Here is a 15,738-nt window from a genome sequence, read left to right on the forward strand (position 1 = left end):
CCAGGCTCCCACATTGCCACACATATGGTGCTGCCTTTGTGTCAATTGTACTCTATGGGGTTTCTAATAATTAACAAGATGACAGACAAATGAAGTGACAAGCACAAGGTGGATTTGATTTTCCAGTACCTTGCCTTCTTTCTGTTTTTACAAATGTATTCAGCAGTAGCATTCTAAAATGTTTTTGAATAATGTCTCATGTTAGATGTTAAATCCACTCCTAATGCAATTACAAATCAAAGTGTCCATTTGAAATTGAAAATTCAACGAATGGTTGTAGTTCTGTGTGTGTGTGTGTGCGTGTGTGCGTGCGTGTGCATGTGTGTGCATGTTGCCATATATCATTCACCAAAAAAGACTACACCAAGGACTATACCTGTCCTTCATTTCTATGCTGTAATGGTGAAAACATACATGTAGCCCTAATACTGTAATTGTTGAGCAATGCCAGAGAAGAAAAGCCTGAATCATCGTGTTTTGCACAGCATCACCATTAATTGTTTTTGTGGTCGAATGGCTCACTGCTGTGTTGATGCTTTCCCTTTCAGAGCCAATAATGTATTATCAAGGAGAACTTTTCTGCTAATCTCAAAGTAAATGTTGTTATATACAGTGTGCTCTCCCTCATATATGGACATTTTTAGAGTTTAGTTTGGAATTGTGTTACAGGTACATACACCTCATTTGGAATAGACTCAATCTGTATATTTTATAAATGTTATTTAGTTACTAGCATTTAGTTACTAGCATTTTAGGGATCAGTAACTCCTAACTGTACCTAAAGCATGCATTTCTCAACAAAAGTTTGAAGTGTCAGTTTCATAATGATGATATTTAATTTTATGATTTCTTTATGAAATAGTCATCGGGTATATGAAGCAGCATATGGAGGAGTTCGTGTATCAAAAGTCATGTGTGAAAAATTAGCAACATTAACTTTGTGCTGTCCATAATATATCCATTCCTCTAAACTAAAAGGGTAAAAAAAGCTGCAGCAATCATCATTTATCTTCAATATAATCCTTATTTAATTCCAATTACACATTTTTTTCCAGTTTGTTTTGTTTTTTTGTTGTTGTTTTTTTTTAGTCATCAACAGTCCCTTCTGTTTCTGCTGTTGTGATCAAAAGCTTTCATTATGAAGGCACCATTGCTTTTCTGCAGACCCTAATTGGGGCTTCAGCAAAAGCAAGCAACATTTGATATAATGGCTCCCTCCCAAACAGGAATGCCAAACCTGCATTGTAGCCTTCTTTTTACACTGCTGAATTCCCCTGAGGGAAGGACATAGATGTCATCATTAGTGGGCAGTAGTCTCTGGCCGTGGTGCCTGCAATGGCTGCTGAGTTCTATAGAGTGATCATTCAGGCTGCTGGCCCAGAAGCAGTGACTGCTTTCTGTTTTTCCCTGTCTGGGTTCCCATCTGGCCACGTGACCCTGCACCAGTCTGCTCCCACTGAATACATTTAGGCAGCTAATGAGGAAGGAAGTGTTGTGGAAACCTGGAAAAGGTTACCTCTTCCTCTTCTTCTCCTGAGAGAAAAAGAGGGGAAGAAGTGGCTGTGGTCAATTTTATTAACTTGACTGACCTTCACACAAAAAATTAACATTTACACATTACAGAGCCCCTCCCATCATCTTCCTCATCTCCATCCTAATCTTCAACCTCACAGCAGCAGCAGCATTTTTTTTCTGTTTCACTTTCACAGAAAAGCAGCAAATTAATACCACATTGTCATTCAGTGTATTTTTTATAGAATAGCAAGGTGATAGGGATTAGTGGAAGGTCAGTTATCTAAAGGGCCCTGACATGTACAGTAATTGGCTAAGGGCTAAGGGCTACTACTGTCACAGTAAAGAGCCAACAGTGAGCACTGATTTTGTGACCTTATCTACTCATCCTCCTACCAGACTACCAGGGATCTATACATCCTGAATTAAGTATTGCCAAAAATAAAGATAAATATTAAAAATGCTTTGACAGTGTCACCACTCAAAATAAGTTTTTTGTGTCATAAGCCCAACATGTGAGAGCATGTTTCTATGTTGCTCTAGAAAAGTGTGTTCCAGGTCACAAGTTTGACTACTACATAATTATTTGTACCATCTGTATGATTACACTGCATGTCTGTAAGAAGAAGCAACTTTTTGTAACACAAGTCAGTTTGCAAAAAAAGTTACTTCACAGCAGTTTCACACTTTGCTTGTATGGATTTTTTTCTCCTCCTACTGTGTAAGGTTCTGTGCCACCTTTGTCTTTGAGATGATTTTTATCCTGACATGGACAGAAAATGAGATTTGCATTAACAGTCACTCTGTGTGTGCTTGTGTTTGTTTGTGTGTTCTCTCCCATTTGTAGAACCTGATAAAGAACCTGCCAGAGCAGAAAGAGCTGAATGCGCTAGCGGAACTAAAGGGTGAATATGAAGAGCTAGTGGAGTCGGAGCAGTTTGGCATTGTGGTGAGTATAATTTCCTAGTGCCTACTGGATACCCCCAAGAGAGCAGACAATCATACTCCCAGTCTGCTATAGTCAAACACTTGCAAGCATACACACTTGAGAAATTGAATTCTTCCTTCATTACTCACTCTGTCTATCTCCCTATACCTCACACATACACACACATTTTGTCCTAACACATTTTTGTCTTCCTCTGTTATTGCACCATACACCAATTTTATTAGAACCAGAAAATTAAGAAATGTATTGTTTATAGAGTGTAATTGTTAGATAGTTAGATAGTTGCAGTAATGATAAAACATCTAACAGTATAAAGGGCATATTTAATAGAAAAGTTTAAAAAAGTGGCGATAAGGTTATGTTTATATTTAAGAAAAACACACTTTTGACTCTTGTAAAGAACAGTTGAATCATTTTTGATTAGGATTCAAAACTCAGCGAATCAACTGTCAATGTTGTCTCATGATAAAATCAGACCCTAAGGTGATGAATCTTATCTGTAATGAAGTTCTTTGAAAAGCAGGCAGCTGTAGTCAACCTGCATGGTGATGTATCCCAATCCTCTAATCGATTTAAACCGACCAGCCAAAGTTATTTTGCAGTGATTGGATAAAAAATGCTATGGGAAATAAATTGTGAACTTGGTGTATATTCTCAAGAAATGCATCATTCATTTTTTGAGGAACATATGTAATAATTGGCATTTAATTACAGCTGTAAGTAAGAAGGTAAGGCTCAATCTGTAATCACTGAGAAAGAAGAAAGATGAGTTTATTGGGCCTCATCAAGCTGTTTTTATCAACCAACTCATATCACACACGATCACGCTATCATATGCTCAACTAGCGTATGCACCAATGACTTCACTTACTGCCTTTTAATGTCAGCCTGCATTCCTCTTGGCATTGCACCTGAAGAATGATCAAAAACCACGGTTGAGTTGTCGAACTGTAAATCAGTTTATGAAGAATGGAAGTACAGGATCAAACAATATAACTTAGTTACAGCAGTAATTACATTTTATATTACTTTTTAACTTTTTGAAAGCCCATCATGTAACTTTTCTGCACTTTAAAATGTAAAACATTATCCAGTTTTTCCACAATTTACTGGCACATGTTTTAGATCTCAGTAATTTTCAACTATATTTCAACTGGAAGAAGGATTTCATTCGGATCTTAAGTTATCAGAGAAACAAACTAAGCAAATGTTAGCAGCAGCTCAGCTTGCATTGTCTCTGAACGTCCCATGTCAACCAAACAGTGTCAGAGAAGCACTGGCTTTTAAAGTGACACTGCTTTGTTCAGTGTTTTTACCATATTTAATCACCGGGTGTGTTTGTTTTGAGGAGATAATTTGCTAAAAAGCTCCTGAATGATGAACACTGAAGGAATCCTAACCAGCAGTTGACAACAATGGTGTTTTTTTTTAACAAAGAAAACATCAACTCAAGTGATCCCACGCTCCTTCACGACATCATCAAAATCCATCTTTTTTTATTGTTTTGATTCAGACACCCCTAGTGGCAGACAATTACATATTGTGCATTTAACTGCTCTTACCATCAATTTACCAGTTGAATCTCCAACCCTTTAGAAAATTGCAAAAGGAAGTGCTATGTTTAAACTTTGTAACAAGATCATAGAAGTACATTACACTGATTTAGAAAAGAAATGTTAAATTAGACCCAAGGGTTGCAGATGTGCTCCCGTCTCCTAGTTATTCTTTTTACTGAAGTTTTGTTTTTGTTTTTTTTTGGCTTATGTTTTTTAGCAGATGTAATGAAGCAGGGGTTGGCAGTTTCCCTCATGATCACCAATGTTGTGATCATATACCTCCCCACTGATGAAGTAGCTCCTCAATGCAGAGCTATTTAATTCTCTGGGGAAATAAGCCATGTTCAAGCTTTTCTTTGCTAGACCTGTCACCAACGTGCTCACTTTCATGATGATTTCTCATTATTATATACAAATCAATTCAAGTGTGTGTGTGTGTGTGTGTGTGTGTGTGTGTGTGTGTGTGTGTGTGTGTGTGTGTGTGTGTGTGTGTGTGTGTGTGTGTGTGTGTGTACGTGCACGCTTGTGCTTATGCATATGTGAATTGAAGAGGGTGAGAATGTTAGTGTGGGCGTGGGGGGGTTGTTTGACAGACAACCTGCCCATACACATGAATAAATTTGAGCGGTAATGAAACATTTTGGGCTGGATCTGAAGGTTGCCTTCAAGCACCGGATTATGCAGCAATCTGTAGAATTTGTCTGTGGTTGCTGCTTTGCCACATATCTTACAGCCAAAAGCTTTTAATTCCCTCCCATTTTTGTAGCTATGTTTACTCTTGTTTTATTTTTCTTCTTCTTCTTTTTTTTTAGCTTTAGTGATTCCTCTCCTAACTTAGCCTACAAGTATTGATTGGAGCTGTTATATTATTTATGACAAATCATTTTAATGGGATATTTCTTTGTCCACATGAAAGTCAGTAATGGTTTAGGGAACAGGATATTCCAATTTGTTAGACAAGGCACTAGATTTCCAGTTCATTAAAACTAGTTGTAGCAGTAATCAATGCAGATCCAGCATGACAGTAATGGCAAGGTGATGAAACTTTGTAGGATTTCTTATCTGTGTTTGTCCTCCTTATGAAAAACTGATGTTACAAGTCACATTCTAATTTATATATTGAATGTAATCAGAAAATGTGACTCTGTCCCTTAATATGTACATTTTTCAGAGTGGATCACATGCATATCAGACTAAAATGTCACTCTAATGGCAAATGTTTATGCTTCTCAAAAAGAAAATGCAATAGTCAAACAAAGTAAAATAGTATTATATATTGTAAAGAAGCTATCACATGTTTCTCTACAGTATTGAAAAAAAGAAACAATCAAAAAGCAAAAACTCCAGAAAACAAGACTTTAATAAGCTGAACATAGTGTCTTTGAGTATTTACCCTTAACATAACTATAGTGTTTATTGTTGGGGCTTTAATCATTTGTTTAGATAAAATACTATTATACTCACTTGTTACATTGTTTCTCTTTTGTTAATTTATTTAATTTATGTGTTTATTCTTTTTGTCCACAGATGAGTTCAGTAAAGCTCCTTCGATCACGTCTCAACGGTATTCAGTTCAAGCTAACTTTCGAGGAGCAGGTGAATAACATCCGGCCAGACATCATGAATGTGACCTTTGCCTGTGAGGAGGTGAAGAAGAGCGAAAGCTTTAGGGAGCTGCTGCAGTTGGTGTTGTTGGTCGGCAATTACATGAATGCTGGCTCAAGGAACGCCCAGTCGTTTGGTTTCAACCTCAGCTTCCTCTGCAAGGTAACTCACCACCAAGCAACAACACAGAGTTTTGTTTGTTTTGTTTTGAAGATATTTGCACCTCTCACCCAATATTTTTCCTAGATTGATGAAATTGTGTTTGAACAGATGTAAAGATACAGTGTGTCACAACTATATCAAGTGTCAGTTATTAAGGGCCACTGGAAGCATGCCTCAAATGACTTTATAGGGATCAGAATCATTAATACCTAAATAATAAATGAAAATTGTTTTAATAAAACAAACGCCAGCAGAGGCAGCATCTATGTCCATTTGCCAGGTAAAATCACACCATGCAAAGGTGTGAAAGAGAGGACTGGCAGACATGCACACACAACTACTATATACTAGGCACAACAAATCTCTTGAAGCAGACCTGTTCAGTTACTGTATACACACAGTGAAATCAGATCAGGCAGGCAGGCACTCCTTCAGCTAAGCTGGGAGGTAGAGTGTCAGTACTGTAGACAAAGTTGTGTCATGCTGAAATATGGGTTTATACTTTAGTTAAAATATTACCTAAACCAGAGAAAGAGCTATTTGTGTGTAAAGTTATGAAGGTATGGTAAGAAATGTGCTGCTTTTTTCTAGGTTTAGTCATAAATGTAGTTGTAGTGCAATTCAGTGGGTTTTTAATAGTGTCATTTTTTTAGGCAAGGTCTTGAAACTGATGTATAGTTATATACAACTTCAACTTTGCTTACCCTTCAGGAAATTTGGTCTACAGTAAGCATCAAACACATCAGGTTGCAAAGAGACATATAAACATGATGAATACAAATCCTGGATGTGATGTCATAAGTGTATATTTGTGTAGAGTTTAAACTGTAAGTACTTACTCACTATTGATAACTGTCACATTTAGTTGTTGTTTTATGCACAATGATATCAAGTATATTTTATGAACCACTTTAGACAATAAATTATACTGATGAGCCAGGTTAACCTTGTAGAAATGAAGTGAGCACATTTTAGATTGTTCTCTTAAATTTATAGGATTTCCTTAATCGGTATTTCGGGGTTTAAAAAAAAGAAAAGAAAGACAGTATAAGAAAACTCTCCCTGAATATCACATCACTGATCCAGCATCAGCCATGTGGTCTTTAAAGTCTGTGTAAAGTCAGAATGAATATGTGTTCTGTGTTTGACATACCACAGAAAAGTGTGTTGTTAACCACCCTGCCAAATTTGAATGATTTAAAAAAATGCCAAATATATGAAATTAGGCTTCAGAGTTGTGTAAAAATCAGCCTCTGTCTCTGCTCCCAAACGCTGTGGGAGTGCCCGCCGAGTTGGCTGAAGTCCCAACCCCTATCAAGTGTCACCTGTCAATCAAAGTCACCACCTCTACCAGAAACATGGACGCTACGTCAGAGCTTTCTGCCACTAGCTCGGCTGCTAGCTCGGCAGCTTACTCAGCGGCTAACTGACTAACTGTAGACTGTAGTAGCAGTAGTGTGCGCTGAATGTATTTATACCTACAGCAGCAGGGGTGGGTTTATGCCAATCACTGCCACATTATGTAATGAGGCGGTGATTTTCAGACCCGCCCACTAAATCCTGAACACAGAAACCTTGAAACACAGCGTGTGAAGCCTAGCTCCACAATTCAAATCTAAATGGTTGAAATGCTTTTTACACCTTTTTTTGGAAGTACATGTATGACTTATTTATTGTGTTTAGAAGAAAATGTCTGAATTCACTTCACAGTCTTTCATAATGTTCAACTTGTCATGCCAAATGCATCAAGGATAAATATCTAGCAAACAAGTGCATCTAAGAGAAAGAGCATTAAAAGAAGAATAAGAATTGTATTAAAAGTCAAAAAAATCATTTTCCAGTCCTGTTATCCCATCCATTATTTATTTAAACTAAAGCAATTCTGGCACTGTGGGTCTGTTTAGTATAGGCAGCCACATTCTATATCTTATCTAGTTGATGAAACACTGATTAGAATATGTATTGGCTGGCCTACAAAGTGTTTGGAGAAGTGGGTGTGCTGAAACAGGGGCAAGCCTCCCCTCAGTTGGCAATCAAGCTGTGGGTATAAACCACCAAAATGTGCCTTTTAGCCACCTTGTCTGAGAATTTATAGCATATTCCTTCTTCCATGTCAGTATTTTTACCACTCTATAGTGTTATGTGGCAAAGCTACAACTGTTTTGTGAAGGAAAAAGAGAAACCCTGATCTATCCTAAGAGATCATGTCAAATTAATCAGTCATGTGAAAACACTTGACATGGGATTTCCCATATGGGAGACCTAAGTGTAAATGCCAAAAACCACTGCCTTACACGCATATTTGAAGCAAGCAATGTTGCAGGTTCAGTGTGTGAAAAGGGTTTTTGTATGGTGAATCCAGTGTGCCTTTGGTATTCCTGCAAACTGACTGAATCAGTGTGGAGTGTCAGTGTAGAGCCTGGTAACGCCTCAGGGGGCTGATTGGGCCATTATTGATGGACAAGAAAAAAGTCTGCTTTCTCACTTTAGTCAATCAAGTAAATGGCCTCCTGGGTAGCAGGTCTAGGGTACCTAATGGGCTCATCAGGGAGGAGGCGGTTGATGATGGGAATGAGCAGCAAGGGAAAGGCACAGAATGACCCACCTTTGCCTTTCACGTTCAGCCCCCCACTTTTGCCCATCATCCTGCCAAGGACACATAAAATCCCCCTGGGAGTCAGCCTAGTCACATACATTCAGCAAGCCAAATATCCACTCTGGTTTTACATGGACAGTTATTAAATGTGAATTTCATGTCATTGTATTATAAGCGAGAAAGATGAGCAGATTACATAATGGTAGCTATCAGCTTTACAGGTAATTGTTATTTCTCATGTTTCAGATGACGTGACGTTATGTGTAATGAAACACCTTACAGTGTGTTTTTTGCATACTTGTAGTGTGATGAAACACTGACCATCAGAATAAGCATGCTAATTAAAAGGAGGAAACTGTTGCTATGATGCAACATATTGGCGGATGGGTAAAACCATCTGCTGTATATCTCAAAAACAAATAAATATTGTTCTCTGGGGTTTTATCTCTGTCAAACTGAGGGAATAACATTTACAGGCTCTGCTTAATAATTAAAGACCACATGGTGAAGCTTTGTGTTCAATTTAAGTTGAACAGAACAGACTATATATTAGGCACTTAACATGGTGCAGTAACTGTGTTATATTCGTCTACCCAACATTAGTGTAGCCCTGTTTCTTGCTTTTTAGGTATAAGATATTTGATAACTCGTGTTATTACATAGTCTAGGTCCACTACATGTTTGTATTGGGTTTATGACCTTGAGTCCATGCATTCACAGAACTAATTCCCAGTAGTGCCCTTCGATAAGAGCCACTTTTTCTTCTTATACATTGCAGTAGGTGACTGTACCTGCAAGTATAAACCATGTTTTTCCTGTACTGCAGCTCTGTCTGCTGAAGTTAAATTGAGCAATCAAGAGCCGACAATTATTATGTTAGTGTGAGGGTTTAATATTCCCATCGCCACTCCATCACCATTCTTCTGTTATTCGTTAATTATTGTGTTATTTATTTATTTCCTACATAGATATTTAACTGGAAGCTTGCCGGCTTGTAATATACCATGCCACTCTAAATGTTCAATGTATTGGAATATATTGCACTAACTAGGGAGGGATTTGGAATAATGCTACCTCCAGGCATTTTATGTTATGAAAGATTGAATGATATCCCTGTTCAGCATTTGCTTTCAGTGACACAGTAATGAAGCATTGTTTTTCCATCTACTTCAAATGAACAGATTTGTTTGAAGGAGTATAATTTATACACACTATCCAGTTGCACCATTAAAAAGTAACTAGTGTCAATGTCAAATGCCATCTATAAAAAGGCTCTTAAAAACAGAAAAAAACAAACAAACCTTATTAAAGCCTAAGCTCTTCAAGTAGATCATTCCAAAGCTAAGGAGCTCTGGTAAAATACATTTTCACCTTTTAGCACAAACTTAGAAATGGTAAGGACATGGGATGGACTAGGATTAAAATGGCCCCTTGGCTTTGACAGAGACCATTACACTACAACCTGTGCACAGATAATCCACATCAGTTCTCACGATACCTTGAACCAGCATGACTGAAAGTCCTGATGTAAAATTTGTGAGAAAATTACATCAGCACATTGGGCTTTAAGAAGGATTTCCCCCTGGCCTCACATAGGCCCTCAGCAGAATGTGTTACCACTACCAACAACAGCTCTTTATATTGAAGAACCTTGCTAGGATGAAACAATGTTTTGTTCAATTACATTTTCTGGGAGAATTATAGTACAATACAGTGCAGTTTGGGGATATATTATCTGACTTTTACCTTTAGTTTGAATATTTTATCCAGCATAAATGGCCATTATGTCTACATGGACTTAATAACCTTTAATATCAGTGTGTACATTAAAAATGTCTATCCCTCAGAGTCCTGTCATCTCAGTCTCTACTCTAAAAGATTAAACGTGTTTTGTATTGTGTGACACCTAAACAGGACAATGTCAAACATGTAACAGTTCAAGACGGTGGGTTTTAAAAGCATATGAAACTCTTCATGGTCGACCCATCGGTAAAACATTTTTAGTGAGTAGAGCAGAGGTCTGTTTATGACTTAGTGAATATGCATGCTCTGTGGACTTTGCCCAGTCCTATTATGTCAATGATATTCACCTCATACTGCTATGTTTTCACTTTCATCAGATAATTTTAATAAGTGCCTTATTACCTGAAACCACACTGATTCTCCCTTTACACCCACTGAACTCAATACAACCCCTCAGTGTGTCCATTTTCCTCCTCTATATAGGCACTAAATTAGTCCAGTTGAGGCTATGCAAAATGTGCTATCTACCTACTGCACCACTTTAGTTAAATGATTGTTTTGCTTAGGGTACTGTTTATTAACATTCACAAATCCTTAATTATTTTTTCTACCTCTCCCAGTTTGCCTTTCCTACTAATATTAGTTAGCAGATGAGATTAGCATCCCAAAGAAACACTTTTTTTGTGTGGTAATGACAGTTTGGGGGTATAACAATAAACAAATTAAATAAATTGTGTTTACTAAATGTGAGAAAATGATTGATCCTCATCTAATGAACATATCTGTGTGTATTCCACCGACTGCCTATAACACACACATTATAATGTGTGTGTGTGCGAGCATGTACACGCATGCACTGGAATCTGCACATGTGTGGGCATGTCCAACTGCAGGCTGTTTGTGGCAGGGATGTTATCAGTATGAGTACACAGAGGTGGATTGTGTGCTAATTAGCTTTCCCAGCGTGCTATTCGAACAGCGTGGCAATCATGGCAGGAAATTAATATGGAACAAGTTTTCCCATGCACTGATGTGGAGACCCAGGCGTCCGTATGAACACAGACACACATGATTCATAAAGAGTACACAGTAAAACAGTACTGCTTTTATGCAAACTTTCCTACCATAGTGTTCTCTATTGTTTTATGCTCGTGCGTGCAGTGTCAATTCATATGTGTATGTATGTGCTGTACATGCATGTCTTTCTGTAATTAGATGCAGAAATATGATACACTCATTTTTATTTTATCTCCTCCTCTGCTTCTGTCAGTTTGTCATTTTAAATTGGAAATTGGCTGATGATTAAACATTTTAAGAGCTACCTATTACATTAAGTTTTATATTATCCTGTGGGCCATATACCACTGAAAGATAGACTCACTGCTTGCTTCTTAAATTTCTGTGAAACCATGGATGTTTCCATTGGGTAGGCCCAAAGGAGATTTTGTTGTGTGCTGAAAACAAGGTAGCCAGATAAGCCATGTATAACATATTTTAAACGTTGCACATTTAAACTAAACATTAAAGTAAAGCTTTTTTTAAGACTGTCAGGGCCATTTTCTATCACAACTTTGTCACATTATACTTTTTGGCTGTTTGACAGATGAGTCTGGAATTCAGGCAATACTTTCAACTTCTCTGGAATTTATTTCCAAGTGTAACATCAGCCTCAAGAAAAAATCTTGTAGGTCAAACTGGGCATTTTTTCAGAGCTGAATATAACTTCAGACTCAGTGAACAGTAAGTTCACGTAGAAAGCAGGAGCATGTGCAACATTTAAATTGAATATCTACTTTTCTGCACACGATTAAATTGACTTTTATTTTTTGTTCTAAGAAGCGTCACTGTTTTTGTATCTGAGCTTCATCATCACGACCAATCTGGTTGGATTTTTAAAACTTTGAGTAATACAGATAATTTAGAAATTTAAATAATGCACTGAGACAGTTTTTGCTGAGCCAAGTGTTCTGTAGAAAAGGTGCTTAAAGCTCTGTGTGGTACATTTTACAAGTAAATAAGTGTAAACATTGGGATTAATCCTCTCTCTCTATCTCTATCTCTCTATGTATCTCTCTCTCTCTCTCTCTCTCTCTCTCTCTCTCTCTCTCTCTCTCTCTCTATCTCTCTCTCTCTCTCTCTCTCTCTCTCTCTCTCTCTCTTTCTCTCTCTCTCTCTCTCTCTCTCTCTCTTCCTTCTTCTTTGTAGCTTCGAGACACCAAATCCATCAGTCAGGATACAACCCTTCTTCATTTCCTGGCTGACAAGTGTGAAGAGGTTTATCCAGATATTCTGAGGTTTCCAGATGAGCTAGAGCATGTGGACAGTGCCAGTAAAGGTATGTACTTGTGTTTGTAACATACAAGACTATTACCCCATTAACCCACTATGTGCATTATAGAAGTTTAACTGGCGACATCATCTGAAAATGAATACAGAAGGAGAAAGTATTAACAGACTACCAAAAGATCTATATAACTACATGACGTTGCGATTCTGATTCTTAATTACGTTAATTTATTCATTTGAGTTCAATTTAAACAGTCAGTCTTCACTTGTCTGTTATATCCCTTGATGACAGCTAGGACTTGTGACAAGAATAGAGCTGTTTGTCTGACCACACTGTCATTCAGCCTGTCAATAAACTAATTCCACTCTAATTCTATTCTCAAGCATTTGGTGGAATCCCTGAAGGCTTATTTACTTTGTTAGACTCGTAATTGGTTATTTAATCTAATTCAACTAATTATGCACTTGACTGAGGCTGCCTGGCATTGTGTAAGCAGACTGAATAGTCTTCATGTATTGTATATATTTAGATGTCAATATGCAGAAATTTTGAATTATATCAATTTTGTAATTTCATTGAAAAAGTGAATTGTTCAAGGAGATGCCAGTTAATTGACTGAGGCCAGTAAATAAATATATCTTGCAAAAAACCCTGGGAAGTACTTAAGGACTAGGGGATGCAATTGTTTAGTCTAGGCACAGTGTTTTCTTTAATTTGTTGTCACAATAAGGTTTTCAACAAGATTGTGTAGCAGTGAAGGAGACTTCCCTTATAAACTGTAAAACATTATGATTATACTTTTTAGCCATGGTAGTGACATGGCAATGTCGTTTGGATAGTTTGTCCACCACTTTGGTACAGACTGAAAAATCTATCGATCACATGGATCCTTAAGCAATGTTGTGCATTTTTGGTCCCCATAGGGAGAATCCACCTGACTTTGGTGCACTCTCACTGTGAGGCTGACGTTTGAGGGTCAGAGTCAAATATATCGACAGCTATTGGATTGATTGCAATAAAATATGCAATAATGATCCAAGGTTCCCAGAGGATTAATTATTATTAATTTGGAAAAAAACAGTGTAGACATTCATGGTTCCCAGATAATGTGTTGTAATGACTGTGTCATGCAATCAATGATCCTCTGACTTTTCCTCTATTGCCACCATGAAGTTGACTTTTTCATTCTTTACTGAAGTACTGTATCTCGACAACTATTTAATGTGTCTCTGAAATTTGGCACACACATTCATCATCCCCAGGGGGGGGCCTCAGTTGTACTTTGATTAGTGCTACTTAAGAAATATTTGCATACCAACATACAAACCAACATAGTGAACATGGTAAAAACGTATACATTTAAAACATCAACATCCTTGCATTATCATCATGAGCAGCTACAACCTTACAGAGCTGCTCTCCTGGCTGTAGACTCATCATCAGCATTAACATCAAATCATTTTGAATGCTCTCCTGTCTTTTCTTTGTTACATTAAGGAACCATTTTCTTGCTACACTCATGTTTTATGGCTTCAGTTTTATTGTGTCTATAGCATGTTTAAGCCAAGGAAATAAGAAACTGAAATGTCTGCTTACTGGCCTCAAAATCAATTTAATTAGATTTCCCTTGAGGTAGATCACAGAAGAACATAGTGATCAGAAGCTATGTGTTTGCCCACTCCATGTCTGTGGAAAATGTTTACTGGATTGTTGAACACATCCTTTGTGGTCTCTTGTCAGGTAAACTGGCTAAATAAAATTAAGCAAAGTTGACTTTTCACCTTTATACACTGCACACTCACTTTTGTTACTGATAGAGCAACTTTCCCCAGACTTAATGGGAAACCTGTACCCTATTTTCCCATCATTTTGTGTGTGAGTGACTAATCGAGACAGCAATTTTTGAAATTGGTCCAGTATTGAGCCAGACCACTTCAGGTGGAAGCTACGAAACAGGCTGTAATGTCAACCTTTGGGCCAATAGTCCCCATCAATGTACATCCACTAAAAGTGCTTATGTTTGTGCTCGGCACTGTCTGCTACAATTCAGAGTTGTACACAGAACCCACATATCAAAAACTAAATTATCCAGTTTTTACCCAGATGTAGATCCATGCTGTGACAAATGTAAGACAGATGAGGCTTCCCTTATCCATATGTTCTGGACATGCCCTAGTCTGGAGAATTTCTGGAGGGAGGTCTTCCAAACTTCATCACTCATTGTCAATTTGGATGTGGAGCCAAACCTTAAATCTCTGTTTTAAGGAGTTTAGTAGATACTGCATTTTTAATTATTTATTGATGTAACCAGCCACACTTTTGAAGAACCGTACTATTTATTTGGATTCATGTTGTCTTGGCAACAACCATTTTTTTTCGGGGGCTTATATTAAAATAATACCATATAATTACACTTGGGATACTTGAAGTAAACAGTATACAGATATGCAATATTATAATTGCATCTTAACCAAACATATATTGTACATGACATTGAGTAGAGTGAGACATTTAACTTCTCATTGTTGAAGAAACAGAACCATCATCATTTTGTTACGTAAATCTCATATGAACAAACCTTTGCAAAGCCCTCCGCCCAAGCATTTGATTTCTGATTGTTGATTGTCAGCCTGTTGAGGAGGGGTTGACTACAAAGGACTCAGACAGCAATGTGGGAGATTCAGATGTAATCAAATGGCCATCTACAATGGCTGGCAGTTGTGCAATTAATATACCTCATTGATAAGTGCAATCAGGCCTGGATAATTTGCCAAGGAAATCATAATTTTCCCAGGCTTGATTGGCTGCTTTGGATTTTCACCCTTTCAGTGCACAATTTCTCTAAGAAAATGGGATCGCCACCTTGCTATCATCTGAATCTTTACACAGTTTTTATTTCACCACTTTTCAGTGTTTTACTTATTGATTTGATTTAATATAGTGCATATTTACAATTGAAATATATATATAAAACAAGTTTCCCCAAAACAGATGATTGTATATCAGAGATCTTCATGCCCATATACATGCCTGGGAGCAGAGGGGAGTTTAATGGACCCACATAGAGCACATAGAGATGTCCCTTTAGGAGACTCTTCCTCTCTCTTAGGATTCAGCTATTATCAAAGCCTTCTTGTATCAAGGTCAATTTTAATTAAAATTCACAGGCTTATGTAAGGAGGCAGCACCAGCAATCTGCAGATGTTCCAGATAGGACCTGGACAAAAGGAAGGGTCATGTACTTTTGAATAAATTGTGGACAGACAGCTTTAATGAAGTATGAAGAGAAAATAATTGTGTATTAGATATTAGTAGAAGTATGCAAGTT

At 37.4% G+C, this 15,738-nt stretch overlaps 1 protein-coding gene across 1 annotated transcript in view; it reads left to right on the plus strand.

Moving 5' to 3' along the window:
• Positions 1-15,738, plus strand: part of diaph2 (diaphanous-related formin 2) — a 360,718-nt gene that overhangs the window by 220,269 nt on the left and 124,711 nt on the right. Inside the window, exons 22-24 of the mRNA XM_053324402.1 lie at positions 2,360-2,461; positions 5,545-5,784; positions 12,329-12,458. Coding sequence (XP_053180377.1) covers positions 2,360-2,461; positions 5,545-5,784; positions 12,329-12,458 — 472 coding nt within the window. The remainder of the gene's footprint in view (positions 1-2,359; positions 2,462-5,544; positions 5,785-12,328; positions 12,459-15,738) is intronic.

This window comes from Scomber japonicus, chromosome 8, assembly GCF_027409825.1.
Source record: "Scomber japonicus isolate fScoJap1 chromosome 8, fScoJap1.pri, whole genome shotgun sequence".
Lineage (NCBI taxonomy): Eukaryota > Metazoa > Chordata > Actinopteri > Scombriformes > Scombridae > Scomber > Scomber japonicus.